This window comes from Periplaneta americana, chromosome 16, assembly GCF_040183065.1.
Source record: "Periplaneta americana isolate PAMFEO1 chromosome 16, P.americana_PAMFEO1_priV1, whole genome shotgun sequence".
Classification (NCBI taxonomy): Eukaryota; Metazoa; Arthropoda; class Insecta; order Blattodea; family Blattidae; genus Periplaneta; species Periplaneta americana.
The window spans coordinates 151,794,960-151,815,675 of NC_091132.1; the positions used below are offsets into that span (position 1 = coordinate 151,794,960).

The 20,716-nt window shown below is 37.6% G+C and overlaps 3 protein-coding genes across 5 annotated transcripts in view; 1 reads left to right on the forward strand and 2 right to left on the reverse strand.

Annotated features, from left to right (window-relative positions):
* The window catches only part of LOC138691347 (32 kDa beta-galactoside-binding lectin-like), an 84,542-nt gene extending 82,222 nt beyond the window's left edge, over positions 1–2,320 (reverse strand). For both annotated transcript variants that reach the window (XM_069813241.1, XM_069813240.1), the window contains exon 1: positions 2,162–2,320. In XM_069813241.1, the coding sequence (XP_069669342.1) occupies positions 2,162–2,228 (67 nt within the window). In that variant the 5' untranslated portion in view covers positions 2,229–2,320. The remainder of the gene's footprint in view (positions 1–2,161) is intronic.
* Positions 1–20,716, forward strand: part of LOC138691346 (zinc finger protein 665-like) — a 474,208-nt gene that overhangs the window by 359,514 nt on the left and 93,978 nt on the right. The gene's annotated exons all lie outside the window — the stretch shown is intronic.
* LOC138691344 (uncharacterized) overlaps positions 7,785–20,716 on the reverse strand; it is a 72,950-nt gene continuing 60,018 nt past the window's right edge. The window contains exon 5 of one of the 2 annotated variants that reach the window (XR_011329852.1): positions 7,785–8,117. The gene's annotated coding sequence lies outside the window, so the exon portion shown is untranslated. Of the gene's footprint in view, positions 8,218–20,716 lie in introns of both variants that reach the window. The other variant, XR_011329851.1, reaches the window with a different exon arrangement.

Sequence of the window (20,716 nt, forward strand, 5' to 3'; positions counted from 1 at the left end):
AAGGAGAACAGGAATAATTCAAGAAGAACAAGAATAAGAAAGGAAGAGAAGAGTAGAACAAGGAGAACACAACGATAACAAGAGGAATACAAGGAAAACAGGAAGAATTGAAGGAGAACAAGAATAAGAAAAGAAGAAAAGAGTGGAACAAGGAGAACACAAGGATAACAAGAGGAATACAAAGAGAACAGGAAGAATTCAAGGAGAACAAGTGTAAGAAAAGAAGAGAAGAGTAGAACATGGAGATCATAAGGATAACAAGAGGAATAGAAAGAGAACAGGAAGAATTTAAGGAGAACAAAAGTAAGAAGAGAAGAGAAGAGTAGAACAAGAAGAAACAAGGATAACAAAATGAATACAAAGAGAACAGGAAGAATTCAAGGAGAACAAGAATAAGAAAGGAAGAGAAGAGTAGAACAAGGAGATCACAAGGACAACAAGAGGAGTACAAAGAGAACAGGAAGAATTCAAGGAGAACTGGAATAAGAAAAGAAGAGAAGAGTAGAACAAGGAGATCACAAGGATGACATGAGAACTACAAAGAGAACAGGAAGTATTCAAGGAGAACACAAATAAGAAAAGAAGAGTAGAACGAGGAGATCACAAGGATGACAAGAGGAATACAAAGAGAACAGGAAGAATTCAAGGAGAAAAATAATAAGAAAGGAAGAGAAGAGTAGAACAAGGAGATCACAAGGATAACAAGAGGAATACAAGAAGAACAGGAAGAAATCAAGGAGAACAAGATTAAGAAAAGAAGAGAAGACTAAAACAAGGAGATCATAAGGATAACAAGAGGAATACAAAGAGAACAGGAAGAATTCAAGGAGAGCAAGAGTAGGAAAAGAAGAGAAAAGTAGAACAAGGAGAAACAAGGATAACTAGAGGAATACAATGGGACAAGGGGAAATTCCAATTTCTACGTGACGGTAAATTGCTGAAACTATAATTATACATTTTACATTAAGTAGTAAATATAAAAAATTGTCTAATTGAGGACCGTTTTTGCAAAACTTGCTAACTGCAAAATTTGCAAAATTGAGATTTTGGTGGATTCGTTAACATAAAGCACGCCTCTACACGATGTTAAAGTGAAATTGAATTATTTCTCTTCATTGTAGTGTGCCAAAGTGTGATGGTTGCACTTATAACTTACTTGTCTCCATTCAGTTTTTTTTTGTCTCTCTTGTAAAATTTAGTTTTTTTTTTTTTTTCAGTTAGCAAGTTTTGCAAAAACGGTCCTCAATTTTATTGTATTCTAAACATTAAAATTTGCAATTCAGGTTATTTCGCATTAAGTTAGCTGCATTTGTCGAATAATTGTAAATGAACCTTCATAAGTTAAATATTTAGGGATCGTAATTGACAGACAATGGAGATGGAACAAACATATCAACTATCTTAGTAATAAATTATGTAAATTTATATATTATTATTTTGTTCACTTGCGAAATTACTTGACAATAGACATAATATGTAATTTTATGAAAAATTAATTAAGAAATGTCGTCATTTAATCCAAATAGATTTAAATCTTAAAGTGTATGTAAGGATTTTATTATTAGCCAATATTAATTTTGAAGTTGTTATTTATTGTAATTTTCTTCCATATTGAATTCTCTACTCTTCACGAAATCACTGTCTAGAATTTCGTATATTTTACAATTTTACGTTATACGTTTTGTAGCATTATATTTATTTATTTATTTATTTATTTATTTATTTATTTATTCATTCATTTATTTATTTATTTATTTATTTATTTATTTATTTATTTATTTATTTATTTATTTATTTATTTATTTATTTATTTATTTATTTATTATTTATATCATCTTTAAATAAATATATTCAAATTCTTCACAGCTATAATTCAATCAGCTTTGAATTGTGGTCGTAGTTATAAATCCACGTTAAATAATAAAATAACTCACTGTAGAGGATTGCTTATTAAGGAAAAATAAAAAAAAAAACATTGAGCATATGGAACTGTTCTATCAAGTGACCAGTTGCATTGAAAACGCCTACCTATCACATTGCTTCTGCAATGTGCTAGACAAGGCCCATAAAACCAATGCTTTTTTCTTAACGTGGAATCCTCTTTTAATTGAGAGGACGATGAAGTCTCTGAGAACTAGACTTTGAGACGTTGTGTACTCACTCGCTGTTATGTGTGATATCTGCAGTGTCAACAACACGGCTATGGCCCACACCACGGAACCCGCCATCTTTTCTCCTATCTGCTGAGTCTGAGTTTCTAGTCACGAATGATTATGTTTACAATAGCTAGATTATATATTTGGTTCATACACCTCATCCTGCAGACTTGCCCGCAATCCACATCCGTCCGCTCCGTGCAAAAATATATAATTTCCGTTCATAAACTCAAATGTCTTGTTCTCAAACGGCATTTATACCTAAGTACCTATAATTTAAGTTGCTATGTTGTTGGACGACATATTACTGTAAGTTTAGGTCTCGGCAGCTGTCCAGAGTAATAATGTTTTAAATCTAAAAAGATGCTTATCTGAAGAAACATAGAGCATCCCAATGCCCTGCGGCACCAGTGATGGGATGAGTTCCGTGCCGACTCTGCTGCCTGGTTATGCCAGCTCCAACGTCACCCACAAAATGCATTCCTCTCCAGCCGGTGTACATATGCCTTCCTTGAGAGTTTAGGTACAGCTTCAGCAGTAAAATTTTTGGAAATATTCAACATTCTTTTCCTCCATTACTGTATCTTGTACAATAATGAAAATTGGTTTGTGCAAAACACTGTCCTTCCTATATAAAAAAATATTTATACGATTAAAAAAAATTATTTATATTTTTTCTCCAATATTCAAAATGGTGGCAGTTTACTGTGCAGTGACGAAGCGTTTCCCTCATAACTCCTAAACTTGTTAAATTTTTCATGTTCTCTCCCTTTTATTTTATTGCTGAAACTCTTGTTTACAATATCATGCTCTTTCAACTACATTCCTTAATATATATATATTTTTTTATTTTGTGTTGGAAGAAAATACTGGTATTTGACCTTTCTTTAAAATGAATTTATTTTTTATCAGACAATCTATCAAAAGTAGATAAGTGATTTTGCATCATATTGTAGATGTGACATGCGTAAATATACACAAAAAATTTCATCACAGAATGTTGGATACGTTTTGAGTTATGAGGGAAATGCTTCATCACTGCATAGTGAATTTTGAATTTTGACAAAAAATATATACTACTTTTTTAATCGTAAAAATATTTTTATCGTATACCAGAAGGACAGTGTTTTACACATACTAATTTTCATTACTGTACAAGATACAGTAACGGAGGCAAAAATTGTTGAATATATAAAAAATTTTACTCCTTTAAGCTGTACCTAACCCCTTAAAGCCAACACACAGATCGCCCACTCTTACATTACTTTCACAAGCAAGCAAAGAGGAATGACGCATTTCTATTCATTAGAAATCTCAGTAAATTTTAACCTGGAACTTTCTCTACGTACCACTAGAGAAAAATTGTGAGAAAAATTACAACATTGCCATTTATGAATGTTGCGTCGATGCCGCTCACAACATTCGTTGTGAAATACCTTCATTTATTTATTCATGACCCAGATTATGCTTCTGCTACAACATTGATCAAATATAATGCACATCCTGTACTTATTATGTTGGCGGATCCGTTTTCATTTGTTCTTATATTTTAAGAGGTTATGTACATCGCGAATCTTTCTGAAACTACAATATTAATAAAATTGAATGCGCAGCTTTTACTTATTATGTTAGAGGATCCGTCCTCATTTGTTTTACATTTCGTTTTTAAATTTTAAGAGATACGAGTAATGTGCATCGCAACGTATCCTAAAAGAAACCACCAGCCATCAAGGTTGTCGTCTCTTTATATAGGCGATTCCAGCAATAATGTAGATGGATTACATATTAATACCTGAATAATGCATTTTGTTGTTTCCATATTTCTGTGATTTAATATATTTATACAAGACCCAAGTTAAGATGTACAGCTGTAATTTCGGTATTAGTTTTACTTAGAGAAGATTCAAGTCAAACGTTTTCAACAAAATGTTAAGGTATAAGTAGGCCCTACACATTTCCATACAAAAAATTTAGTTTTGGATAATTTTGCTCTGTAAAATTTTTATACAATTGAGAAGGGTACCAGAAAGAGAATGAAGTGAACAGATCCCTTGAAATTATGTCTAAATTGTTTATAATTTTGACATACAACTTGAAACATGATAGCTCATGCAGTTTTTAAGATAGAGCCACAGTTTTTTCACTTTTTTATAGCTAAAACTATTCTTTAGTGCCTGACATATAGCTATCTTTTATTTTTATTTATATTAATTATTAAATATTACCATATATGTAACTTATACGAGTACTAATGTTTTATGTTGCATAAATAATGTAAAAAATCCATAGATAATTATTAACTACATTAATCTTATTTTACTCATTGTCAGGCACTAGGGGACATTTCAAGCTTCAAAATGACACCAATATCTTCTTGGTATCACCATATTTGGCTGAGATATCATGTTTAAAAGAATTAAATATTCTAAAATTACTATTTGCAGGATATGAGCCACAAACTTTCAGACCCTAGAAGACTCCATCATCATATGTCATCCCTTAAGCAGTTTCAAGTCGGTCCAGTTTTAGCTTCTTTCTGCCTCTCAAATACCTCCTCCTTGTTTTAACTTCAGGTGTTGAATGTCTTTTGGCATTTTTGTCCCTATTTTCCATTGATGCAACAAATCTTGCGATGATGTTTGTCCCACAGTTTATGCCCATCCTCCTCAGAATTTTAATTTCTACTTTTGGACTTTTATTAAAATAACGTACTACATCATTGACACACATATTTACAGTTTTATGACTGACAGTAAAGGATTATAAATTACTTCATTATGTAAAAAAGTGTTTTCTATCTAATTATCATGCCCTGATATCTATGCATCTATTTTGGGACTAGAAAGAAGCTTATTTTACAAGCAATGCTAGACGAGGGGATTAACTGCTATGAGGGTCACACGAAAAGTAATCCACAATGTTTATTTAAAAATTACATTTTTATCCTACAGCTTTGCTATTTTCATAGAATGTAGATACATCCTTCAGGAACAATACATCACTTTTCCACATAATCCCCGCACCTTTCAACTGCCTTACGCCACCTTGGAATGAGTGCCTGTATACCTTCACGATAAAAGTCTGGACCAACACGTCTGAGCCACTCTTTAGTAGCGTGCACGATGGAGTCATGATTTTCAAACCTCGTTTCTTCAGTTTACCAAAGCGATGGTAATCGCATGGTGCCAGATCAGGACTGTAAATCGGATATTTCAGTGTTGTCCATCCAAGTTTTCTCATCTGGTCTGTGGTCTTGTGACTGACATGTTTCCATACGTTGTCGTGCAATAGCAGAAAATTCTGCCTCTCCCGATGTGGTCGAACACGACTCAGTCGAGCTTGAAGTTTCTTGAGAGTTGTCCCATATGCATCAGAATTAATGGTGGTTCCGTATGGCATAATGTCCACAAGCAAGAGTCCTTCTGAATCGAAAAAACATAGTAGCCATAATATTTCCTTTCAAAGGCGCAGATTTGAATTTCTTTTCTTCGGTGAATTTTCATGATGTCTGCCTCTTTATCTCCGATAAAAATCGTGGAGCCATGTTTCATCTCCTGTCACAATTCTTGTAAGAAATTCATCTCCACCATGCTTACACTGTTTTTCTGGTATCTTTGTGGGCTTCTGTTAACATCCTGGCACAAACCTTTTTTAACCCCAATTGTTTCAATATTCTGCACACAATTGTTTCGTCCATTATTCAGAAAGTGTAATTAAGACCAATTTTAGAATTAAATCACATTAAAATAGATAATTTATAGACACATTATATACATATAAATATTACACACGTCATTATATCAAATATAAGTGTACCAATGTTTTCATAATATGACTGTTCCCCCTCATTAAATGGTCTGAAATCTGATTTAAATGCCAAATAACTACACTGTTATTTCAGGAACTCTGTAGTTACATTTTTACACTCCTCTAACAGTACAGAACTTTCCAGTGCGTCTATTAAATAATTAATTACATATTTACAATCGCGTTACACTTCAGTTCTGTTTTCTGCTTTCAGTATTCTACGTAAAGGACATGGAATATTAATTAAGTCATATAATTTTAAAAGAGAAGCCAGCACGGCGAATTTTAGTTCTTTTTTCGGGAATAGGTCACTAATTCTCCTTCCCTTTGAATACTTTTCTTTTCCTACTGACGCTGTCTTCGAAGGAGTAGGCTATGTTCACTATTAACGTAATAAAGAAGCGCAGCTACATATTTACATGAGTTTCCAAGTCCTGTCGGGCAAGGGCGAGTGCTATTAATATTTCTTTCACCAGCAATGTGTAAAATCGTCGATTAGAGAAAAAATCACAGATAAGAAAGTAATAATAATAATAATAATAATAATAATAATAATAATAATAATAATAATAATAAATCATAAAGTCTTGCAGTAAGTTATAAACTCCGGGGGACATGAACTTACCTCAAGAGATACTTAGTAAGGTGAATGAAAAACAGATGTTTGCCGGACCACTTCTGGTTTTAATAAAAAAAAAATCACTCCTCTATTTCTTTCACATTATTCACATGCCCCTTAATAAAAATATTTTTTCTTTTATTAGTTCGAGGCAAAAGAAAGTATCAAATAACAGACGACATTAAGATATATGGATCAAATGCGAAGACTAAGAGGAAGGCAGAAAATATGAAAGACTGGAGAATGCTGGGTTGGCAGTGAAAGACCTGCCTTGGGCAGAACACTATGAATGAATGAATGAACCCATTCTCACTAATATTACAACTTTTTATCGGCAGAAAGCCGCATGTAATTTCTGCATCACACATAACTACGGCTTAACGAACGTAGAAATTTTCATTCCCTTGTTCTCCTTTACCAAGTCCTTCACACCTCTACAGCTACCTACCTACCTTTCCTTCCGTTTCAGTTACCTGTCATCATATCGTAAACTCTTCACACGCACGCAAAATAACCGCATACTTGTCATACCAAGACATAAGTCATCGTCGTATTCATCATCATACACAATTTCGCTATCGCGCTTGTGGAATACCCTACCAAATGACATCAGAGACTGTCGCAATTTAGCAGTGTTCAAAAACAAACCTATTAAGCATTTTCTTACTGCGTAGAGTAGGTTTAATTTTTACTGAAATGAAAAAAATTCTTTCTTCTTAACTTCTACAATAAACTGTCTAGCCTTTATTAATCAGTATTTTGATTATTTGTAAATGTAATATTAATTGTAATTATAATTGTAATTGTATTCTTGATATTGTAGTTTTTATCTCCTGGTAGAGGGGAAGAGAAGGCCTGATGACCTTATCTCTACCAGGTTAAATAAATAAATAAATAAATAAATAAATAAATAAATAAATAAATAAATAAATAAATAAATAAATACTGAATGAATGCGAGCCTTTAGTTAATTAGGAATTGAGACACTGCGCGGCGCCACCAATACGATTTTCAGACCAATGCACGGTGCCTATACGGTAATAATATATTATAATAAGTGTAACGTGTATGTACGTAGAGAGTAAAATATGGAGAGAATATTACCTCATTTCGCAGCAGCTGTTCAAAATGTTCTCTATTACTGTATGTTCAGAACAAACGCTGCAGCGATGGTTAAAGTTCTACAGAGTGATTTATATAGAACTGACACATTTGTTTCATTAATTGTTTCAAAACGAATTGTGCTAGCGACAACTTATTATACCTAAAATGTAGAGGAATTTTGGGAGATTATTTACCTCTATAGCAAATGTTGAAAATGTCCTCCATCCTGCATAAGGCACAACTCAACACGTCGTTCCATGTTATTGGCCACTCATTGGAGGACTCTGTTGTCAATAGCTTGAATCTCCTGTGTGATGTGCTTCAGATCGTCCAATGCCTGTGGATGTATGGCGTAAACCCTGTCTTTTAAGTAACCCCTTAGAAAGAAGTCCGGCGTTGTCAAATCCGGAGATCTCGGTGGCCACAGGTTCCTGGAAATTATTCGGTCGTCACATAACCGGATAAATGGAACCATGCTTCATATGTGAACCATGTGATGGACAATATGGCAGGATTTTGCACAATGAACGTCTGAAACCAACGACAATAATTCAATCTTTTATCCTTATCTGGTTCCTGTAGCTGATGAACAACCGTAACCCTATATGGCTTTAGGCTCTCTGACACATTGAGTAGGTGTACCCTGTCTCCTGCGACAAACGTCTTAATGATTTTTTGGGTGACTACTCCAGTCGTGCTCTTACGTCAACAACAACCGTGGGAAGCCTAGATGAACGATGCTTGCCCTTTTCACTCACCAGAGATCCAGTTGTTTCCAATTTGTTTACCAGTCCCAGTTTGTGTGTCAAGTAGTATATTGAGTTTTCCCGACCTTAAATAGCGAACGTAATGGAGGACATTTCGAATAACTGGTCTGATATTCAGTTAAAACTCTCTTCATTAATTTAAATAAATAATTGAGTGGGTCACTTCGGAGAGGGCGGAGCCTCTTCCCTGCCATTTATTTTCACTTTATTCAAGCCAGTTTTGTTACCTCTCACACGAAATTACTTTCGCACCCTAACTAATCATTGGATCAGCCATTCATGACGCTGCATGCGCAAAAGGCGAGCTGTCTCTTGCTAGACTGTAGTACCGTGGCATGTTTCGCGTAAACATGTTGCTTTTTTTTTTTTTTTTTTTTTTTTTGTAATTCAAATATTTTATAACAGTAGGTTATAAAGTAATTTTTACCGGTGGGAATGAAAACAGTTCAAAGACACAAAAACCACTTTTTCTATGAGGGACGCAAAAAAGTAATATTTACGCTAAGATCTCGAAGTTAGGCCTAATATTTGCAGCATCACAATAATTTCTCTAATGAAAAATTGGAAGAGAAAACATATTATAATAACTTATTTTTACTCCTTTGTCCAACAATCTCTGTCGCTGACGGATAGCCAGTGGTTGTCCGCATCCTGTCTATACCATATCCGTCACTCTCACTCAATAGCCGCCTGCTAAATTTGACTTTCCTCATAGCCTATGTTCCTGCCGCATAGAATCAAATTCTTGTTCAAAGATATTTATCAGACAAATCCTTTAAATAATTTATTACCATTATATTCTAGATTGCTTCATTCCTACTCATTTGATCTATTTCGGAGTTTGGCGTTGTGTTTACTGAGGGACGCACATCAAGTTCTAATAGGGTGTTGCAGACTACCCGTATAAGCCTTTTTTCTCGAAAACTATAATAGTACTGGTTGTTCATAAAAAATTGATAACCAGAACCTATGTAAGAATCGAATGGCGGTAGTATCATTTCCCGTAACAAATCGGAAGTAGGGATACCTGTGGTTAACTTCGAAATTTCAAATTAAAATATAGACTAGGTCATTGAAGGTACAATTATAAATTAATTTTGAAAATAAATAACTTTTACTGAAACTTTTTTTCTACGTTTTGTTATTTATTCACAAAGCAGTAAATTACAGGTTTTCAGTTTGTTACGGGAAATGTTACTACCACCAATCGATTCTTTACATAAGTTTTAGTTATCAGATTTCTTTTTATGAACAACCAGTACCATATAGTTTTCGAGAAAAAAGGCTGATATGGGTGACCTGAAACATTTTGTACAATGTGAAGGAAAAAAAATATGGTTTATTTAACAACGCTCGCAACTGCCGAGGTTATATCAGCGTCGCTGGTGTGCCGGAATTTCGTCCCGCAAGAGTTCTTTTACATGCCAGTAAATCTACTGGCATGAGCCTGTCGCATTTAAGCACATTTAATTGCCATCGATGTGGGCCGTAATCGAACCTGCAACCTCGAGCATAGAAGGTCAGCGCTATACCGACTGCTCTACCCAGCCGGCAATGTGAAGGATCGTGCTCTTCTTGGTACTGTGTACACTGACGTTCAAAGATATCTGACCTACGATTTTATGATCGTGTTAGCGAACTTTCCAACCACGGGATACCAGAACCAAAGATATAAAAAAATTGACAAGCTTTTAAAAAGTTCCACTAGTTCTGCAAAGTTGGCACCATTATTGGGCCCGTTAAAAAGTGTCCGTGAAAATTATTGTGTCGAGTAAGCATAAATTATTCTCATAATTGGCAATATCAGTGGTTTTCAGATAAACCCACTGTTGTTTGACGATCAGTAGAGTGGGATGAAAAATTGAATTCTTTAATGCGGGTATATTTATCTACGATTGGCATCAATGACTATTATCTTCGCCATCTATTAATAGAAACAATAATTAAAGAATCCACACTTACACCAACAAATTGTCGATCACTATCGATGAGTAGGGTCAGATATCTTTGAACGTCAGTGTACCATGAAGAATCGGTTGAGATGGAAAGTGATTCATTTTTGTGTGATGATTGTATCAGATTTAGAACATCATTTTGCTTCCTTTCGATTTTGTTTTTAATTTTTTTTTAGGAATTTGTACCTTTTTAAATAACATTTGTCACTAATTAAGGTATTTTTCTTAGCCTTTCTTCCTCATTCAATGTGTTAAATAAATTTTAATGTAGTCTTAGTGTTTTCCTAAATATTACTTTGTTTTATTTTGTTCAACCACAGTGAATGGTTAGTGTAGAAAACATTTAATAAATGTATTTTGTATTAAATATATGCTTGAAAATTAAAAATGCATTAATTCCTGTTGCCTATATTACCACTATATGTGCCCATATTAAACTCATTGTTCAGATAGTATGAGCAGATGTAAGGTTCTAATAGAAAACATCTATATGCCACATAAACATAATTTTAGCAATTCAATGGCTTATACGTTTCAAAATAGATATACTCTAATATGTTGTATGTTTATGAGCTGTTATTATTACTGAAGTGTAAGATATAAAGCAAAATGCCTTATGGTGCCCATATTTGGCTGATTTTCCCTAATCAAATGCGCCGGTTATGTTCGAGATATGAAAAGAGCAACTTTGTGTGTGGAAGAAACAAATATGTGACTAAAATTTACATCAAGATTAAGATTTTAAAGCTACGATTTAGACCTTATGACTTTAAGAGCTTTTCTCAATTTCTGAAACAAAGAGACTCATTTCATTAACTAATGATAATGCTACTTATGAACGAACATATATTTTATCCGCGAAAAGATAGTTTGGCAAGGGAGGGGTAACTAAACGTGATAATTTTCTCGAATGGATATAATTCTACAAACTATATTTTATCCAACATCGACAAAGAAACCGAACAGTCTTAAATTTCAGGTAATATTGAAATGGTTAGTAGTTGACACACCAATAATATCCTGCAATATGAAGTTTATAGAAGATAGGCCTGTATGAAGTTTATTGATTATTGATAAATATTTGAGTCGATTCTGTTATTAAAATCCAGTAAGATCGCTGATACCAACTTGTTTACATTGATTTTATTTTTTATTCATCATTGTTATTGTATCCAGTTTCATTTTTCATTGCATTTAGACAGATTATAGCTAACCATTAAGTTTCGATTGTGGTAAAATGTTGTTATACACACTTTTAATATTGTTTCTAGGTTAAATTAAATTGCGATTCAATATGGTACATATATCCATGTTTCTGATTATTCTGATATCTCACCTGATTGTGATATTGAATTTCGCTTGTTCCTCGCGTTTTCTACCAGCGAGCAAATCCGTTCGTTGAACTCGATGACAAACAATTTAAAATTACATTTCGAGTACGAGAATTTGAAGTGTAAGAATTTGAACAAAGGTTACATCCTCAGTTACAACCACAAAAAAACGAAATCATGCTCTGAATTCAATTATTGTTACCCTTCTCACACATAACGTGGAGGCAATGATGATTATGTTTGCTCTTTCTTTGACGAAACAATTGAAAATAAACTGAATTTTGTTCATGTTTTGTCATGTTGCCACATATTTTATTTATGAGTTAGTACTTAACCTACTTTACATGTTTTCAAGATAATTATATACAACATAATTATATAAAAACTAAATCCGAATTATTTACTAATTTTCAGTTAAAAGTTACCTGGGTCTGAATAAATGATAATGATGAAAATTGTATATTTTTGCCACGGAGCATAGTGGATGAAACTCAGGTTGCTCTCTCAAATTCACTGTTAGAAAAATCCAGATCCACATATAAAAAGGAATATGGTGTGTTTTCTGAATGGAGAAGATGTAAAAATATTGAAGGCTTGAATGAGGATATATATTAGCCTACTTTTCGGGAAAATCTAAAGCGGCATGCCTTTCAAACTTATGGTTATCCTATTCTGTGTTAATGGCGAATTTATTCTTGAAAGAAAATATTGGCATATCCAAATTCTGGAAACTTTTAGCGTTGTTAAAAACAAAGAACTTAGGTTACAATCCCAAAAAGTTCAACATTCTTTTTGAGAGATCATAAAATAAAGAACTTACTGGTTGAACCTCCTGATGAAAAGTATATCTTTATGAAGGTTGTAGCACTCATGAGTAGCATTTGGATGCAGAGTAGGTGAAATGTACAAAATAAAGGCTAATAAAGTTGAAGTTAAGAGGTCCGTTAATGTAGGCAGAATAAATTCCAGTCACAAAGCCAGAGAAAGACCTTGCTTTTACAATTATTTGCTAAGGATTTAATATAAATCCATTAGAAATGTATATAAAATAACTATCTTAATCTTCGCCCTTATAAAATATTCGGAAATAAATTTTGTGTCCCTTGTCATGCTCAGAAATATACAGTAGAGTACAATTCACTGGTATAATACGTTGCAAACGGTGCCCAACTGCCCAGAAATTTACCACAATATTAAAAGATTCCTCATTCATTGCCATTGTTTTCGACTTTAATTGGAAAGCTTATTGGCTAATGCTTAAGATAATATACTGACAATTAAGAAATATGGCGGACGACAAGCATATCGCCAGCTCTCGTGGATAATATTCCTCTGCCAAGTGATCTTTCACTTTTTTCTATCGAATCAAAGGAAGCTGAAGTTGGAGTTCTTGGCTGACAGTAGTATTATTCAGCTGTGAAGAAGAAAATATTTTCTCTGTGTGTTTTAATAACAATAATAATAATAATAATAATAATAATAATAATAATAATAATAATAATAATGATAATAGTAATTTGAATGGTAACTTGTCAGTAAATAACGTTTCTTAGTCTGTTATTTCCTATTGCACGCTTCTGTGCCATTCCTACCTGGCACTAGCTAATGTTACTGCATATAGTACATCCGAAAGATTTGAAGCTATCCACTTGTTTTCTGACTCATTTTTGTGGAGCTCTAGAAAAAAAAGACGAAACTAGTGCAGTGCTTTGTGTGGAGTGTGGCATTGTATGAGGCAGAGACATGGACATTACAACAAAGTGAATAGAAACGATTAGAAGCATTTGAAATGTGAATATAGAAAAGAATCAAGAATGTGAAATGGACAGATAGAATAGGAAATGGAGGTAAAAGTGGGTGAAGAAAGAATAATGCCAAAACTGCCCAGGAGTTAGTTAGTTAGTGGGGTTTAAAAAGGGCGCGTCAGCATCTATGGCTATTTGCGCCCTTATCTAAAATTCTTTACACAACAGAAACTATACAATAATCAGAATGCTTAAAGAACTAAAAAACGTTGTCACGATTAAAACGAGGTACACAAATGCAGTTTCAACAGGGTGATGCATAAAACATTATAAAAATCTGACCTTAACTAATATTTAAAAAGAGATAAAATAACAATACAAATGCTACCATAAATAAATTATCTGGCGTATTTCTAAAATACTCGGATGCAAAAGGTCCGAATGTCAAGTTTGTTAAAAAAACTTATATACTAAATAACAAGTGTAACCTCCGGATGTAAAGGGTCCGGAGGATAATTAAAACGGGTCAAAAACTAAATCACCCTGTCAAGTCCAGTACTCGATAAAAAATCTCAGGACTGCATTTGTACAATTAAAATCATTTCCAAGAGCGTCACAAAGAGTCGGCCGAATTCCATATTGCCGACGGACACGGTCATATTTTCTACAATGTAATAAAAAATGTTCCACCGTAAGTGGAACATGGCATAGATCACACTCCGGCTGAAGCTCGCCACGTAGCAGATGGCCATGTGTCAGATAACAGTGGCCAATCCTCAACCGGGTGAGTAAAACTTCTTCGTGTCGTGACTCTCTTGTGGACGAATCCCAAACTCGAACAGTATTCTTTATTCTTCGTAATTTGTTTTCCTCTTGTGCAGACCATTCTCCTTCCCATTGCCACCATATTCTACATTTCAAATAATTTTGTAAGTCTTGCCACCTCTCGCGCCTATATACCAGAGTGCCATTCGTGGCACCATCTTTGGCTGCAGCATCTGCGGCCTCATTCCCACGAATTCCGACATGGCCAGGAATCCACACTACTCCAATCTCGCAATCAGAGCTTAGGAGTGTGTGGAACAGCTGCTGAGTTCTTAACACAAGGGGATCCTCTGAATAGAGACACTGCAAAGACTGAATGGCTCTTAAAGAGTCGGAGCAGATTATGTATCTGCCCCGAGGTTCTCGAATTAAAAACAATAAAACTCTGTAAAAAGCATATAATTCTGCAGTAAAAACACTGGTATATTCGCTCAGTTTATATTTAAATATCTGTCCATTTGCGACGAAGGAGCAACCAACACAATCATTTACTCGGGATCCGTCAGTATAAACTAATGAATAATTTGGATATCGGGATAAAAGTTCACTAAAACGAAGTCTATAAACAAAAGCTGGTGTAAAATTCTTAAAACTTTGGCTCAGGCTTACATCAAACATGGGGCGTCGCATAATCCACGGTGGAGTGGTGGTGTATTCTAGTGTGCGAACGGATGGTAGATCGACGTCGAGCTCAGAGAGCAGTTCACGGAATCGCACACCTGCTGGACGAGGTCTCCGTGTATTTTCACTGTATCGGCCGTAAAGAGACGAATGATGGAAAGAGTCGAAAGAATTGTGCTCAGGCTGCGAGCGGAGTTTAACCGCATATGAGCACAACAGGACATTACGTCGCCGATACAGTGATGGTTCCCCCGCTTCACAATACAGGCTCGCTATCCGACTCGTTCGGAAGGCACCTGTAGCGAGTCGTATCCCATGATGATGGATAGTGTCTAAGAAACGTAGCTTAGATTTATTTGCTGAGCCATAGATAAAACAGCCATAATCCAGCTTTGAACGGATAAGAGAACGATATAGACGTAAAAGCACTATGCGGTCTGCACCCCAGCGAACCCCTGACAAAAGGCGTAAAATGTTTAAAGATTTTTCACAAAGCCTTCTCAAATCACGGATATGCGCCTCCCACGTTAATTTATAATCTAAAATATGGCCCAAAAACCTCACAGTGTCAGTATATTGCAAATCCACTCCATTAAGACGCAGTTCAGGATGTGGATGGAGTCCACGTTGGTTGTAGAAGTGGACACACTGCGTCTTTTGAGTGGAGAATTTAAAGCCATTGCGAAGAGACCACTCCGATAGCACATTGATGACCAGTTGCAAATGTCGACCGATAGATGGGAGGTATCGGGAACTGTAATATAGACTGAAGTCATCAACGTACAAGAGAGAAGATACTCGGTTACCTACACAGTGGGCAATGCCATTGATCGCAATGCAGAAAAGAAGAACACTTAATACAGACCCCTGCGGAACGCCATTTTCTTGGATATGTTCGTTAGAAAGTGTGGTGCCTACCCTAACTCGGAAATACCGCTCTGCCATGAACTTCGCAATAAACGTTGGCAGAAGGCCACGAAGTCCCCAGTCATACAGGGTGTGCAGAATTCCAAAACGCCACGTGGTATCGTAAGCCTTTTCTAGATCAAAGAAGACCGCCACAAGATGTTCCTTCTTGAGGAAAGCATCTCTAATGGCGGTCTCCAGCCGAACAAGATGGTCTGCGGCGGATCTGCGCTTGCGAAAACCACATTGGATGTTAGATAATCGGTTTCCCGATTCGAGTACCCACATCAGGCGTTTCCTTATCATCTTTTCCATAACCTTGCACACACAGCTGGTGAGACAGATTGGCCTGTAATTGCCAGGTAAAGAAGGGTCCTTTCCCGGTTTCTGGACTGGAATTACAATGGCAGAACGCCAAGCAGATGGAAATACATCCTCAGTCCAGATTCTATTGTACATAGACAGAAGAAAGGATTTTCCAGCTGGTGGAAGATGACGAAGCATGCGGTTATGGATGTTATCAGGGCCAGGGGAGGTGTCAGGGGATGTGTCTAGTGCCGCCTCCAGCTCCTCGGATGTGAACGGTGCATTGTAGTCTGCAGTGTTGTCAGATTGAAACTTTAGGTTTCGTTTTTCTGCAGTATCTTTGATTTTCAGAAATTCCGGGTCGTAATTATTTGAGCTGCTTATTTGTGAAAATGTGGAAGCAAATATTTTAGCAATGTCTATTGGACTGATGGTCGTTACTCCATTGTTTAGAAGGCCCGGAATTACAGAACTACGTTTCCCCATTATTCGACGGACTTTGTCCCATATGGTGTTAGCTGGGACGTTGTGTTTCAATGAACTGACGTAATTTGTCCAGGACGTCTTCTTAGCATCGCACACAATGCGACGAGCTTTGGCTCGAAGACGTTTAAACTGGACAAAATATTCTTGGGTCGGATGGCGCTCAAATTGGCGTAAAGCACGTTTGCGGTCACGGATTGCATCACTGCAGGCATCCGTCCACCAGGGGACAGAGAAGCGTTTTGGCCTGCAGGACGACCGGGGGATAGATAATTCCGCTGACTTTATAACCACATTTGAGAAATGGTCTACTACGGAGTCCACATTTTCATGTCCGTTATCATCGAATGATATGGACTCCGAAAATCCGACCCAGTCCGCATTTTTAAGAACCCAGTTTGGAGATCGAGATTCCGCAGGACGTAAAGCGGACATACGCATTCGAATGGGATAGTGGTCACTACCATGTAGGTTGTGAATCACAGACCACTCGAAATGCGTGGACAAAACTGGGCTACAAATGGAGATATCTATCATGGAGTATGTACCGTAAGCTAAGGAGAGATGTGTTGCTTCCCCTGAATTCAGGGTAACAAGATTTAGACGGGTACATACCTCTGCTATTTTATTTCCTCTGTCATCATCGGAATTTGAGCCTCATGAGTGGTGGGATGCATTAAAATCCCCCACTACCAGATATGGAGCAGGTACCTGCGAGAAAATGTCTTCAATGTCATGCACTGTGAAAGGTGTGTCTGGAGGTATATATACAGAGACTATTGAGAACTGGATGGAAGGTAGAGTGACTCGAGCGGCTATGCATTGATGTGGGCTGTTGATGTTGATAACAGAGGAAAAGATACTTTGGCGGAATAGGAGAGCACAACCTCCGTTGGCACGAATACCGGCAAGGTGATCGCATCGGTGAACGTAGTATCCCGAGATACTTAGGTAGTTTTCGGGCCGAAGGTGTGTCTCCTGGAGACATAAAATAGCAGGGTTTTCATGATAGATCAATTGCTGTAGTTCTGTATATCTGCTGCGTACAACGTTCACATTCCACTGTACAATATCAGTCATCTAGAGGAGCTATATCATGTTGGTGGCTTAACAGGGGATCTTCTCTTCTTTTCCTTTCTATGGGAAGATGCTTTTGCCTGCGACTGCTTTGTCTTCGACTCCGGCGACTCACTTGCAGTTCGTCGCAGTCCTGATCGCGATCTTGATCGAGGACGTTATCGAGAACGTGATCTCGACCTGCCACCCGAACTAGGAGTGCGACGTTCTGGTGTTCTACTAGGCCTACAATCCTTCTCTGCTGTCATAGCAATAATTTTCTTAGGGACGTAAGGCCTGATGTCAAGTCCACAAGTGTCGTCTGACTCAGCAGTCTGAGTAGCGGCGTCTACATATGTCTGGGTTGCGATCTCAATTCGCTTCCCAGGTATGTTTGTAAGAGGTGGCGTTTGTGTGGTGGCATCGATTCCCTCTGTTGCTCTCTGCAGTACAGACGCATAGGACTTTTCAGTTGCCTTCTTTTCTTTATCTAAAATACGCTTATGTGCCTCAAAGAAGCTAATATTTCCCGGACTCGAAGCTCTTGAATCGTCTCTTCCAGCATATACTTTGGGCAGTTTTTAGAATTTGAAGCATGGTCCCCAGAACAATTCACACAGTGCTCGGCGCCAGTACATGGGGAATCCCCATGGTCTGCACCGCCGCACTTTGCACAGATGATATTGTTTGTGCAACGTTTTTGCGTATGTCCGAACCGTTGGCACCTAAAGCACCGCATTGGGTTCGGCACATACGCACGTACAGGGACACGCTCATACCCAACAAAGATATATTCTGGCAAGAGAGACGTTTCAAAGGTCAGAAAGACTGTGCTCAGGTGTTCAGTCCGTCCGTCCCGCTTCCGTATTAAACGGTAAGCCTTGGACACGGACTGTTCCGCCAGCTCTAATTGGATCTCTTCATCTGATAGACCATCTAGAGAATCCGTATGCACAACTCCTCGCGTGGTGTTAAGCGAGGAGTGTCGTTCAACTCTGATGGGGTATGACCCCAGCAACTTTGCTTTCAACAGCGTCTCACTCTGTTTTGCAGATGCAGTCTCAACGAGGAGACTACCGTTGCGGAGTCGAGTTGCATTTCTGACCTTTCCAACGAGTCCATCGAGCGCACGTCTCACGTAGAATGGACTAATGTGTTTCATAGTTTTTTCCGTTCCGTCCAATGTGATACTGATAAACTTTGGAGGCGGCACTTTTACAGTAACTTTCTCAGGGTCCAATTCCATAGCAATTTTCGTCATATGACTACCAGTCGTACTTTCTCCTGTCTTATGTTTCTTATTAGCCTTTACTGAAGGAGGAGAAGAAGAGCGCGTAGAATCCATTTTGAAGCTGGCCCCCCCTACGGAACCGTCGGCGTCAGCCTGCCACCGGGGGGGCGGAAGAAAAAGACACCAAAAAAGTCTTCTCGGTCTGTGCCGGCCGTGGGGACCCCCCCCCCACAGCCCGATCCCAAGCAACCCACTTCACGCAAGTTACCCTTCAAACTGGTCATTACACACCTAATGGCAAGTCTTACACCAGAGGCGTGTCGCAGTTTTATGCCCCTACCACGGGAATAACCGCCCGTGGCTCCCCACTCTACACTGAATACAAGTGCCAGACTACTGCGGCTAACTCCGACCGACCCTCCCAAAGCCGGAGCAATCCGAGACCGCACGCAGCTTCAAGGGACTTGTGGTTGATTACACTGCGACACCCATACGTCAGCGGTAACACGTCGGAGCGATATATGCGCCCCGGCGAGCAGAATCGGTCACCGGGACGTTTAAGTCGCTCCGGGCCCCCATTGGGGCTCCACGTGAGTGTACATGACTACTGGTCCGGGCTCCGCACCTAGACTTGCATATAGGGGCAGTATGAATGGTCCACTATTGCTTCGTTGCTGGGCGCCCTGTCGGGCCACACAAGTTGGAAGTCGCGCTCGAAACCGTGGGACAGGACCACGGAGATAGGAAAGATCCCCGCTGGTGAGACTGGAGTTATAAACCTAAGAAACTTAACCTAATAATAGATATAAGAATTAGAAAGGGAAAAGAATAAAGCCTCATCAGGCATTGTTAACAAATCCCGTAATGGTGGCGGACGTGGCAAGAACAAAAACAGCGGGGATGGAGAGGTGAAAATGGCTGTGATGATGTGGTGGGCGTTCCGCATGCAATGGCGGCCGGCGGAGAGAAATAGTGATGAAAAAGAAGAGAGAACGAAGGGGAGTGGTTGGTGATAGAACGAAAAATGGCCGAAAAGAAGAGCACGAGAGCCACCATTGCACCCCCCGGTCACCACTTGGAGGAACCCACCTCGACCGGAACTGCCCAGGAACAGAAAAAGAAACTGGTTGGGTCACTGGCTAAGCAGAAACTGCCTAATGACGGTAGTGAACGGGAAAAAAGTTAGCGGCAGAAAGAGATATAAATGATAGATAATATTAAGATAATGTGTGGATAATATAATATATGGTGACTAAGAGGAAGGCGGAGAACAGGGAAGATGAGATAAAGCTGTGTTTGCAGTGGAAGACCTGGCCTTGGCCATGAAAACTTTGACTGAAGGAGTCTGCTATTTAACGACGCTGTGTCAAATGTTACGTTAATTATTAGCGTCATTGCAATTCGTGATAGCGAATTAGTATTTAAGGAGATGAAGCCAAGGATTTGCCATTAATTTATTACTTGACATTTGCCTTACAGTTGAAGAAACCTAGAAGACACCCAACAAGGCAATCAGCCCAAGCGGGAATTGAACCCAGGCTCGAGCACAGTTTCCGATAAAATATTGTTCATTTTTAGTCATTTAATTGCACTGTGCTTTGTTGTAACTTAAATATAATAAAAATTGTATTAAATGTGGTGTTGTCCACGTATTGTTTTTGCAGTAAATTTATTACTATTGATATTGTAGGTCTAATTGTGTGGAGTCAGGATTTTGTACTTGTGTGTTCGTTTCGCGTAATGTTTCCATGTGCTCCAGGTTCGTACACCTGTTTTCATGAAGTATAATATACTTATACTGTAA